Below are 13518 nucleotides of genomic sequence, written 5' to 3' on the forward strand. Positions count from 1 at the left end.
TGTGTGTATATGTATGTATGTATGTGTGTATATATATATATAAAATAAAGCCAATAATGCAATTTTTCGAGGTCCCTTTATTTAGAAAAGTATCAAAATAATTTTGGTATAAGAACAACACTAATACATGCAAACCTTTTAGTAGGTCAGGCCTTAAGTCATGGTTTCTATTTGAGGTTTTCCTCGCCTCTGTCACTAAAGTGCTTGCTCGTGTGCTGTTCAGTTGGGTTTCTTGAACAGATGAGGTTGTAGACCTGCACCAAAGTGCCAGGTCCTTGATTATCCCAACTTTTATTTATTTATTTACAGCAAGTCCCTTTTACAAACGAATAGACTGTATTTGCAACGGTCTGCACGCTATACTGAATGCTTCTGTTCTCTTTGACTGACAAAACTCATGTGTGCATTGATTGACTGCGCTCAATAGTGTTTCCATAATTGTTATACTTGTTTTGTCCTGCCCTCCTTGATGACAAGTGTTTCTACAAGGTCAGCTGTGTATTGTAGCGCATCCCTGCAGCTCGCCTTGCTCTGTTTCTTCCTACCTGAGCCTCTTTCATTTAGCCCGGCGCCTCTGACTCGCTCCATTTTTCACCCACTTCCTCACCACCTTATTTGTCGCTCTTTTGTCCCTCCAGCCAGTCTCCTGTTAACCTTGTTTATCACATTGTCTCTCGCCCCCTCCCGCCCGCCTGTCCACATTTTCCTCCTCCTCTTCTCCTTCGTGCTTCGACACATTCAGCGCTCCTTCATTCATTCCCTATTCCCGTCAGAGCTTTTCTCCTCACACCCTTTCATCCCTTCTTCCCCCCTTTACGTTCACTTCCCTTTTCACAGGCCAATAGTGGGAAATATGGAAATGTCAACATGAGCCGCCTGAGGATCAGGGCAGCCACATTATCAGCATTTGTGTTTGCATAGCCGTCATAAGCATAGGTGACGGAGCTTGTTTCAACGGACCTCTTGAGAGGCAGCTATCGACGTCTTAAAGGAGAGCTGAGGCGACACGTCTTTGCATTTCTTCTTTCCTTCTATTCATTCTTTGCTTTTGTTCTCTTACCCTTGAACTTCCTTTTTATTCTCCAATTATCTTAGTTCTTCCTCATGCCTCTCCACCTTCGCCCCCCATTTTTTCATATGACCACTACTCTCTAAATATTTATACTCGCAGTTATTCTTTAAAAGGAAAAAAAAAGGGCTGCCTCGCATAAGAATGTCTTCGCCACTTGGATAACGCCATACCTTGGATGGACTTGCTTCCATCTTTCTGTGTAATTTTCATTTCCCCTCAGGCTGGGTAGCGTCTCATAAGGCCAGCCTGTCTCCCTGCTGAGCCCAGGCAAGAGTTGACCTGTGTTGGCTCTTCTCTTATTCCCTCCGAATGACAGGCCATGCTTTTTGCTGCTTGCTCATGCCACATGTGGACAGCGTCCTGAAAAAAACTTTGTTTGGGCTCATGAATTCTTAAACGTGTTGCAATGCAGCACATGACGACCAATACCGATTGGCAAATGTTAAAAAATTGATGATTGTCTTCAATGGCAAAATTGTATGAACACAACCACAATACCCGGAAGATGGCCGAAATGATAAACGTCTATCGTGTCCACGTCCACCTCACCACAAACTCCAAAACTACACAGAACTCAAAGGTCGCTACTGGATTAAAACTTCACAGGATTTTAATCCAAATGAGTTATATGCGTAGGTCTTTATTTAGTAGTAAATTTAACTTCTCACTAGGGTTGTACGGTATACCGGTATTAGTATAGTACCGTGATACTAATGTATCATGTTCGGTACTATCACTACTGTCATTGCTGGTTTACGATCAGACGAGCATGTTCGGCAGCGCACAATCACAGAGTACTTAAAAGCAGACGATGTGTGTAGACAGAAAAGGGAGAACGGATGCATTTTGGCTTAAAAACTAACAATAAAGGTGAAGTTATAACACTGAAACGCCCTCAGGAAGAGGTGCTTTAAGACATGGCTAGCTAGTTAGCTGCTAAAGTCCAGCCCCAGTCGGCAGTGTTTTAGCTACTTCTAAATCACTAATCCTCGCCTCCGTGGTGACATATAAAGTAAGTTTCTTACAATTATCATCCCTGCAGGACGAGGAATAGCTAAACATGCTTCACTACACACCGTAGCTCACCGGCGTCAAAATGTAAACAAACGCCATTGGTGGATCTACACCTAGCATTCACTGTAATGATACCAAGTACAGGAGCGTATCTAGTCGATACTACTATGATTACGTTGATTTTTTGGCATCACATCTTCTTTCGTTTTTTGTTTTTTTTATATTATGTTTATAAACTCAGGAAATATGTCCCTGGACACATGAGGACTTTGAATATGACCGATGTATGATACTGTAATGACTTGGTATCGGATTGATACCCAAATTTGTGGTATCATCCAAAACTAATGTAAAGTATCCAAACAACAGAAGAATAAGTGATTATTACATTTTAACAGAAGTGTAGATAGAACATGTTGAAAGAGAAAGTAAGCAGATATTAACAGTAAATGAACAAGTAGATTAATAATTCATTTTCTACCACTTGTCCTTAATAATTTTGACAAAATAATAGAATGCAAAATTAGACAATGTTACTGCATATGTCAGCAGCTAAATTAGGAGCCTCTGCTTACTAATAAGACACGTTGTCTCGTATGTTCACTATTTTATTTGACAAACTTGCAATAAGAAACATATGTTTAATGTACCGTAAGATTTTTTGTTAAAATAAAGCCAATAATGCAATCTTTTGTGGTGCCCTTTATTTAGAAAAGTACCAAAAAGTATCAAAAAAATGTTGTTACCATGAACGTGCAGCTCAACACTACTTCTCACCTGTACTAAAGTGAAAACTTTCTTTGGCCCAATGTTGAGTTATTTTGCAGTTGTTATCAATAAAAGAAGTGCAAAGTCTGAATCAACAAAGATTCTGCAGAATGGGCACACTGACTAGTTTCTATATGTGCAATATTTGACAGTAGAGATAGGAATGTTTGGGCTTCCGCGATTCGATTATAAATGGATTATTTATAAATCAATAATTATTATATTGTATATTCTTATATTGTGTATTTTAAATATATTGTATATAATTATATATTCTAAATACATTACATTTCATTATTATTAATATCACTACAAGGCTCCTCCTTTAACTACTGATGTATGCAGTGATGCCCCATTTACGGTTTGTCGATGTAGTGCACACAGCATAGAAATATACATCGAAAACTAGAGAAGTGAGAACTGTTGTAGCCTGCTTAGTGGAATAAAAATAGATAAACATTCCAACTTGGCAAGCCGGCATCCTTGATTTAATGTATGTGCCTTTAAGACCACAGAATGTTCAGAGACTTTGGCCACAGGCGCCATGAACGTGCAGCTCAAAGATGTCTATCTATGTGTTGTTATTGTCCTTCATGATTTATTATTCTAAATGATAGTTTCCTCTTCTTGGCTTGTTACGCTCTGTTGTAACTCCTCCCTCCACCGTGTGTCCGCGCTAACCCAGTTAAGAGTGTCCGCCCTGAGATCGGTAGGTTGTGAGTTCAAACCTCGGCCGAGTCATACCAAAGACTATAAAAACGGGACCCATTACCTCCCTGCTTGGCACTCAGCATCAAGGGTTGGAATGGGGGGTTAAATCACCGAAATGATTCGCGAGCGCGGCCACCGCTGCTGCTCACTGCTCCCCTCACCTCCCAGGGGATGGAACAAAGGGATGGGTCAAATGCACAGAGTAATTTCACCACACCTAGTGTGTGTGTGACTATCAATGGTACTTTAACTTAACACATACCATTAAAATAATGTTAGCTAATGGTTTTCCGATGGTTAGTTATACTCATGCATCAGAGAATATCAGCATCAATTCCGCATTTTAAAACCGTTTGTAAAACTTAATTTAACATAGATAAATAATCAATGTTTGGATTTTTGTCCATCGCTTCATGAATCGCCCACATTCTAGTCATGATGCATCAGAGAATGGATCCTTTTTTTCCCTACCTCTGTTTGGCGGTACAATAACATTGACGGATGATTCATTTTTTGGGGTCCGCTAAATGTTTGATCAAAAGACAAACTTATGAAAAGTGAGGCAAAGGTGTAATTTTTTGGTATGAAAAGGGGTAGGATTAATTAAAGATTAATAAACTGAGTTTCTTCCTACTCCTTTTCGGACGTGCTGTAATGAAACAACTGGAAATATGCGATGCATGTTCGAAATGAACTTAAAGTTCCACTATCTTTATCATTTGTGCATGCTTTTTTAAAAAATCATTTTAACACTGGTTAAAAGTTCACTAGCAAGCAGAGCGACACCCAGAAAAAAAAATGTACACCTGCAACCCATTTGTACAGAAGAGTTTATAACGTGGCAGTGTGGCGTAGGTGATCCAGACACGGAAGTGCTCTCTGTTCAAATCCAGCTTTTCTCTAGCCCAGTCACTGCTGTTGTGTCTTTGGGCAAGGCACCTTAGCTACCTCGTCTCCAGTGTCGCCCAAGCTGCTGCATAAATGTGAAGGAATGTTTGGTGACGGCCCGAGAGCCCACTGGTGTAACTTGGCAGCCATGGTTCCGTCAGTCCGTCAAACAAATGTTTCCTTTGGGTATCTGTCTGACACTTTGGGTATTTGAAATATGAAGTGCCATATAAATCCAATAATTTCCTTACCGTCACTTGACTAAATTAGGACCACAACTTCACATTTTGTTTTATGACATTTGGTGTGTAGATCCCTGTTCAATCCCTCCAATCAAGGTATATAATCAAGAGCTCTAGTCTCATTCTTCCTTTTGCTCGCTCCTTGAGTACAACTCCCATTCCCACAGCTAATCAGCGGCGAGTCGGGCTTGTTCAAGTTGAGGGACGAAGACTTCTCCCGCTTTGCCAGAACGCTCCAGACTGACGAAAGATCACAAGTCAAGTAGCTTGCACGATGAAGCTATCAGGAGAACTTCAAGTGCAGGAATGCTGGCGGACTTTGGAGAGAAAAAAATGCTGCCTCTCTTGTTGTCTTCCCACGGGCCGCCTGCTGCTCGTCCAAAGGTTCCTCTGTGGGCTCCGAGGGTGTTGTTTTGTGGTTGCAAATTGGGCTGGTCCTGCGAGAGCAGCTGTTATTCTAGGAAAGGCCCTGTTTTCGTCGTCCTCCTCGCTTTTCTTTTACTCATTCCTCCCCGCTCGTTCACGTATTGATATCTCACAATTCTCCCCGGAGAAGAAAAGGTGCGGTGGTTATTGCTCGTCAAAAACAAAAGACAGCGCTGCCCTTTCTTTTATCTCTAATCCTATGGGTTTGAGTTCCTACTGTGTGTGTGTGTGTGTGTGTGTGTGTGTGTGTGTGTGTGTGTGTGTGTGTGTGTGTGTGTGTGTGTGTGTGTGTGTGTGTGTGTGTGTGTGTGTGTGTGTGTGTGTGTGTGTGTGTGTGTGTGTGTGTGTGTGTGTGTGTGTGTGTGTGTGTGTTTCAACACAGCCGCTTTGGCTCAGCATAAACAGGTTAAACTAGATTTGCGGGTAAATGTTTGTCTTAAGGGAGCATTTGGTTTCATTGTATGTGTGATTGTGTAAAGCTTGTCATACACCGTGTTGGCCAACTCATTTATGAATCTGGGCCGATCTCAAGTCTTGTTGCAGCAGTGCACGGGAGGGAACCAGGGGTCCTTGGCAGCTCCCGATCGTGACCGGTTGTGCGAGGATGTGATTAATTTTTGGCACGGTAGAAATGTTAACGCTATGAAAGGCTATGTGTCCCCACGAACCCTTTAAATATTTTGGATACATTTTGGCTTTTATTCCACACATGGAATTAACTAGTGCTGCACAGGTTAATACTGGACTCTCCTTTCACTCCTCCATGACGACATCATTGGTGGACACCTTACACTCAACTACCTTCCTTCCTTCCGCTTAAATATGCCCCAAAGGTGCTTAATTGGGTTGGTTTTGTTTTGTTTATTTTAAAGGACAATGTGCAGTTACATTAAAAAGATGGCTGCACCACATTTAGCTCCATGCTAATTTTCATCTTTAGTCCTTGGACCCATTTAGCATCCACAATTTAAATTACACAACAAGATTAAAAATATATAACAAGATTACAATTACATAATAAAGAGCAATTAAAATCACGTGCAAGATACTTACACAAAGTGTAGATACAAATTGTTCAAAGTCCATACAACACATCAAACAGTATGGTAGTAATTACAAGGGTGTCATCCACTAGCTATATACCCCATTTGGCTGCATACGTAAACAGGATAGTGTTATTACACTATTAGGCTGGTACTCTAATAGCCATCAGACAGTACATGCGAGGGTATCATCTGATGGCCAAATACCCGCCTGGTATTATAATTGAAATCAATTAAATTGGTGCATGGCCCACATAAAAGTGCACAATTTCAACATGTAACATGCCTTTTAAAAAATACACTCTAAAGCCCTGTCTACATTAATCCTTAAACAAATAACTATTTAGCCTAAACCCCGTGTCAGCCACACTAACCCATCGTTTAAGGTTCCCCTCCTTGGATATTTCTTTTCATGGGTAAGTGCGCCGTCTATTTCTTGAATCTCCGGCTCTAAGCTCTGTATGGACTCATTGATCGTTTATAAACAGAGTTCGGAGAGGACGTGACGTCAGAAAGAACGCGCCACAGCCAGCTTCATAACAACCGGTTTCCACTCGGAGGTAACCACTAGAAAGATGGAGGCGAATCATCCAGACATGCCAGTGTTTCTCTTTCTTCTACATGTACAGGCGCTTGTAGAAATCACACATGAATACCTTAAGAGAAGGAAATGCGCAATTGCAGCTATTTGGGATACAACACGGACGGCAACATACCAATGTTGAGCGGCGGTGGCTGTGTGTGTGTGTGTGGACAGGGATAAGGTTAGGTGGGTTATATCCTGTAGTGTAGAGGCAGCCTAAGTTAAGAAATCTTGCATAGAAACAAAACATTAGAATGTACTCCAAGCAACTACAGTAGTTTTATGAAGCAATCTAATAATGTACATCATTTACCTTGGAGAGTCGACGTCTAAGATATCTCCTCCCAGCTGCTTCAAACACACCATCAGCAGCTTCTCCATATTTTCATGGATAAATGTCCGCCGTTCAGATGTTATTTAAACGTAGTTTGTTGGTGTAATGGACTTCTCCTTCTTCAGTATGGTGTAGACGAGCAATCATGCGCTCTAACTGCCTTGCCAAGTCTGCATAGAAAACCTGGACAATGCAGAACATTTTAATCTCTATTTAAATTTTGACGATTGACAATCATAAAAATATTGAAATCGGGAACACTTATTAATGGACCACACATTGTGCATGCAAATTCCTGCGCTTGTAACCGTGAAACCAATGAGAGAGCATATAAGTGAGCATGTCAACTGGAAGAATGGGATCTCACCATGGTTGCTATACTGTTTATGTGACACAGCGCTAGTATGCCTAACGAAAAAACTAAGGCCATATCAGTTTCACGTTAATATAACTGTGGAAGGAATCACAAACAAACCAAACGGAATCCGCTGTTAAATGCAAAATATCATGACATTCGACATAAATGTGACTGAATACTGTCTCTGTGGGGAGAAGGTACACTACCGTTCAAAAGTTTGGGGTCACCCAAACAATTTTGTGGAATAGCCTTCATTTCTAAGAACAAGAATTGACTGTCGAATTTCAGATGAAAGTTCTCTTTTTCTGGCCATTTTGAGCGTTTAATTGACCCCACAAATGTGATGCTCCAGAAATTTAATCTGCTCAAAGGAAGGTCAGTTTTGTAGCTTCTGTAACGAACTAAACTGTTTTCAGATGTGTGAACATGATTGCACAAGGGTTTTCTAATCATCAATTAGCCTTCTGAGCCAATGAGCAAACACATTGTACCATTAGAACACTGAAATGATAGTTGCTGGAAATGGGCCTCTATACACCTATGTAGATATTGCACCAAAAACCAGACATTTGCACCTAGAATAGTCATTTACCACATTAGCAATGTATAGAGTGTATTTCTTTAAAGTTAAGACTAGTTGTACAGTGTACAGTGCTTTTCCTTCAAAAATAAGGACATTTCAATGTGACCCCAAACTTTTGAACGGTAGTGTACATTTGTTTATGGGCTCATTCATACCCGTCCTGAACTAAACAATGTCGAGACGACCACTTGAAAAACCGACCAAACTACCCAGCTGCACCCACAATGCATTTAATCTGCTTGTGTTGTTGTGAACGACATCATCGATGTAAGATCCACGCACACACAGGACAGTAGTCACAATTTGAGTCTGTCTCTCTCTCTCTCTTTTTAAATCAATTCAAATCGTCAAGTTTTTTTTGCCCAATTTGTGTGGTTTTTCCCCACATGTGATGTCATCGAGTATCTCCGAGAAACTTTTCGCAAGTCCGCCATTGTAGTCAATGAGTTCCTCATTTTACATTATCGTCTTGTTGTGGGGCAGACTGGCTCGTACACGCGCATGCATCCTCCACCGTTGCCGTTTCTAATACAAAGTAGCGAATAATTTAAATGCGTATCTGACAGTAGATTCTATATAGAAGCGCCAAAAACGACCGCATGGCTGACTGCAAGGAGACGCTGTCGAAGTGGATTCACGTCAAATAGGACCGCCCACAAAACAGAAACTCCTAAAGAGGCGGTCAGAAAGCAGCTTGAAGATGGTCTGTAAAACATAATCTATGCAAAATGTTGTGTCACGATCGCCAGAGTACGACCCCAACACGGTGTGAGGAAAAACAACTGCACACAGAAACGTGTGGAGAAACGGAAAACTCACACAAAAGGTGTGGAGAGAGGAAGATATGGCAGAGTCACAGGAGCGGGAAGCGTGAGTGGAGCAGAGGAGGTGAACCATCAGGAATCTACTGGGGTAGCGTGAAAGGACTGGAGAGCTTAAGTAATCTGAATGAAATGAATATCAGGTCAGCTCCGTAGCCCGAAACCAGGCACTGCAACACAAAGCAGACATTTTGACCAATGAACCATACCAATGAGTCATACCAAAGACTATAAAAATGGGACCCATTTTCTCCCTGCTTGGCACTCAGCATCAAGGGTTGGAATTGGGGGTTAAATCACCAAAAATGATTCCCGGGCGCGGCACCGCTGCTGCCCACTGCTCCCCTCACCTCCCAGGGGGTGAACAAGGGTGATGGGTCAAATGCAGAGGACACATTTCACCACACCTAATGTGTGTGTGACAATCATTGGCACTTTACTTTAACCACCATTACATGTTGTGTAGATAATAAGTACGTTTTTTAAATATATGACCCCTTTAATGCATAGCAATTAGCTGAGAAACAGCTCGTAAGTTGGCGCACTTGTAAGTCAAGTTGCCACTGTAAGTCTATTCTAAAATTGTACAGTAATCATGAACACACACACACACACACACACACACGCGCACACATACACACAGACCGTGGCACGTGTAGGCTTGGGCTACAGACATTTAAAGTTTTTCAGGTAATCCACTTTTACTTGAAACAGGTGCCATCTTGCTGACATATACTTAATGCCGGCTTACTCATACAAGTAATTACATTTTCACAGAGGCCTGGATTACACACAAGCACACACACACACACACACACACACGTACACACTGACAGATTGTCGTACTAAGGCTGCAGCACTCAGTTTCTCGCACTGTAACAAAACCGTATTTATTTTGACTCCATGCCGTTACGCAGGAATGCGTTGGTATCGGCAAGTGGGGGGAAATAGAAATGCATATCCCATCTGGATGATTTATGGCTTGTGTACAGCTGCCTTCATTTTTGTGTGCGCGTGTTTGTGTTAGTTTCTATTTCGGCCTGTCTCCGTGTCCACGCAGGCACAGTTATGCAGGCTCTTGTTCTACTTGCCCTGGTCCGTGTGTTGTAGCAGACACCTCAGTGCTGCACCCATTTGTCACCAGGAGGCTTTTGTTATGTGGTCCCGTTTTCTCATCCCCTCACTGCCTTTGAGCACAAAAAGTAACGACGTAAATTAATGTTTCTATTTCTTTTTGTGTGTGTTTTATAGGGGCGTCAGCTCAGCAAGTGAAGGTGGAGCCGGAGGTGTTGTCGTATCCGGGTCAGACGGTGAACCTGCGCTGTGCCTTCGCGGACACCACGGGGATCCAGCTCACAATGGTTAGGCACAGTACATGTTTTTGTTGGTGATGTTATGCAAAGTCTCTGAATAGAAATGCCCAAATTGCATCTCCCTGTGCCAACATTTAAAGTTGCCTGGCTCTCTCGCTCGCAAGTGTCAATCGAAAAGGCAGTTTTAGGACCAGTGCCTTGTTTGCTTGCTGCATTAAATCTTAATCTAACAAATCATGGCCCAGAGAAATAATCCTAAGGCTAGTAATAGGTTTTTATCACATTTAGGCTTAATGTTTTATTACGCCAAACAAACAATGCTAAGCTTCATTTCGCTTTAGGGGATTGAATATGGTAATGGGGACGTTTCTTAGTTGCATCTCAATGAAGTGGAAAGTCTCTCGGAGCAGCTGAGAGGGCGCCTGGAGGGAGTGGGAGGGGGAAACCGGGCGATGGCGTGCTGCTCCTGAAAATGGAAAATGCCATCCATATTAATACCTGCTCCACTTTTGTGATTTTTGGTGCTCTCTATGCAGCCTCTACGGCATAATGGAGGCCTTTCCTATTAGTTACAACGCGGAAGTGTAAGAAGTTTACTAGCGCCCCCTATCTGTGCTCCACCCAGGTCACGTGGAGCTACGAGGACAAAGAAGGAGAGAGGATGAACATCGCCGTGCTGCACCCGTCCCATGGTCCAAACTACCCCGACTCGCCTCTCAAGGGCAGGGTGCGCTTCACGCAGAGCCCCCCCACGATGGCCAGCCCCTCCATCCAGATCGACGACGTTTACATGACTGACGAGGGGAAGTACATCTGCGACTTTGCTTCTTACCCCGGTGGCAGTAAGCAGGGCACCACGCAGCTGATCATGCTGTGTAAGTCTTCTTCATCCTCCTCATTGCTATTATACTGAGTGTAAGACCACCCTCGCTATACCCCTTTTTGGGAGACACCATAAATCTGTATTTTTCAAAACAATGAAAACAATCTGCCAACAGAAGAAGTAAAACAGTCTTGCACACCATAGTTTAACCATTTTGACCTGAATTACAATGCCACCCTAAATAAAAGAGGGACTCTTGTTCTAGGAAGACAAAATATCAAATCAAATCAAATCAACTTTATTTATAAAGCACATTTAAAATTTACCACAGGGGTAGCTAAAGTGCTGTACAATGGGCAGGTTAAAAATAATACAAGAACCGAGCAAACACAACACAACACAAACAGAACACGATAAAAAATAAATAAATACAATATAAAAAACATAAAAACATAAAAACAGGTTCACAGCAGGTGTATTATGGGGCGCCATTGCAGGATGGATATCACTCAGTGTTAAAAGCCATGGTATAAAAGTATGTTTTTAAGAGAGATTTAAAAACAGGAAGAGAGGAGGCTTGTCTAACACTCAGAGGTAGGTCGTTCCAGAGCTTGGGAGCAGCAGCAGCGAAAGCTCTGTCACCTCTAAGCTTCAGCCTTGTGTCCGGGACTGTCAGTAGCAGCTGATCGGCTGATCTTAGGGATCGGGTGGGGCAGTAAGCCTGAAGGAGGTCGGAGAGATATGTTGGCGCCAGGTTGTTTAGACATTTAAAAACAAATGAAAGGAGTTTAAAATTGATTCTGTAACGCACAGGGAGCCAGTGAAGGGACGCTAATATAGGGGTGATGTGCTCACGCCTGCGGGTCTGTGTTAGCAGACGAGCAGCAGAGTTCTGCACGAGCTGCAGGCCTGGCTAATGCCTATATACAGGGCATTGCAGTAGTCTAAACGAGTCGAGATAAAGGCATGGATTAATTTCTCGAGATCATGTCCTGATAAAAGCGGTTTCACTTTCGCTATTTGGCGTAATTGATCAAAGCTTTTTTGTACAACGCTGCTGATTTGTTTTTCGAATTTAAAATCTGAGTCGAACTTTACCCCCAGGTTTGTGACACAGTCGCTGAGATACGGGGTCAGAGTGCCGAGGTCAACGTTGGGGCAGGGGGAGCGACTTGGACCGAACAACATAACTTCTGTTTTGTCTTCATTTAGGCTCAGGAAGTTAGCTGAAAGCCAGGCTTTGATGTCGTGCAGGCAGTCAGTAAGACGTTGAACCGTGTTATTTTGTGCCATGGGAAAATAAATCTGGCAATCATCGGCATAAAAATGAAATGCAATATCGTACTTCCTAAAAATAGAACCAAGGGGGAGAAGGTAAAGCGCAAATAGGATTGGGGCAAGGATTGAGCCCTGGGGAACCCCATGTGGTAAAGGAGCTGTGGAAGACGTAAAACTGTCTATTTTTACACAAAAACTCCTGTCGGTTAGGTACGACCGGAACCAGTTGAGGGCGGCGCCCTTAATGCCCACACAGTTCTCAAGACGAGTGATTAAGGTGGCGTGGTCGACGGTGTCGAAAGCAGCAGACAGATCTAAAAGCACCAAGACAACATATTTACCAGAATCAGTTGACAGGAGGATATCGTTAAAAACTTTTAAAAGCGCTGACTCTGTGCTGTGGAGGGCTTTAAAACCGGACTGGAACAACTCAGTGATACCATTATCCTCTAAGAAGGGCAACAATTGACTGTAGACAACCTTCTCTAATATTTTAGAAATGTATGGAAGATTAGAGATAGGTCTAAGATAAAATAGGTCTAAAATAAATGAATGTATTTCTTAAAGAGCACCTAAAATGATTCTAATCTACATTTAGGACACATTCTTGTGGTCCAGATAATGTGGAGGATAAAAGGCTACAATACATTACATTTATTTGTTTTCAAATAAAAAAAAAACTTAGTTTTAAGGTGTGGCGGCTTTCATTTTGCCATGGCGCTGGACCAAGATCAAGTACATTAATTGGAAACCCTGTATTTCTTAAAGAGCACCTATAATGATTCTAATCTACATTTAGGACACTTTCTTGTGGTCCAGACAGTATGTATTGGATATGCTTTGGGACAGTCTTCCTGACGACGTGATACCGGCCTCAAATTTGGCAATGTTCCAATCCATGCTGAAACCACTTATTTTTAGCTGTGCAATTAATATTTACCTGCACTCTTGGCTTTTCGTTAATTAATGATTACTTTTTATTATAATTTTAACTTACATTTTTTAGGCATCCGTCGAGCACTTTGAACTGCCTAGGGTATGAATTGTGCTCTGTAAATTTCTTTTTGTGTAAATTTTGTCACATATTTGACCCCCGTTCTGATTATGCATGAAAACGGTTTGTTTTGGTTGGCTATCTTTTTTGTTGCAAATGAACCCCTCCATGCCCAGCCCCCTCCAAAAGTATCAGAGTTTCTCTTTTTTTCTTCTTTTTTTTTTAATGTACGCGATTGCATATTAGAAGCTACACATTTAACCACTA

General features: G+C 42.0%; 1 protein-coding gene across 2 annotated transcripts in view; it reads left to right on the forward strand.

Annotated features, from left to right (window-relative positions):
• si:ch73-22o12.1 (nectin-2) overlaps window positions 1-13518 on the forward strand; it is a 357045-nt gene that overhangs the window by 115532 nt on the left and 227995 nt on the right. For both annotated transcript variants that reach the window (XM_062063882.1, XM_062063883.1), the window contains exons 2-3: window positions 10095-10204; window positions 10782-11031. In XM_062063882.1, coding sequence (XP_061919866.1) covers window positions 10095-10204; window positions 10782-11031 — 360 coding nt within the window. The remainder of the gene's footprint in view (window positions 1-10094; window positions 10205-10781; window positions 11032-13518) is intronic.

This window comes from Entelurus aequoreus, linkage group LG11 (assembly GCF_033978785.1).
Source record: "Entelurus aequoreus isolate RoL-2023_Sb linkage group LG11, RoL_Eaeq_v1.1, whole genome shotgun sequence".
NCBI classification, from domain to species: Eukaryota; Metazoa; Chordata; class Actinopteri; order Syngnathiformes; family Syngnathidae; genus Entelurus; species Entelurus aequoreus.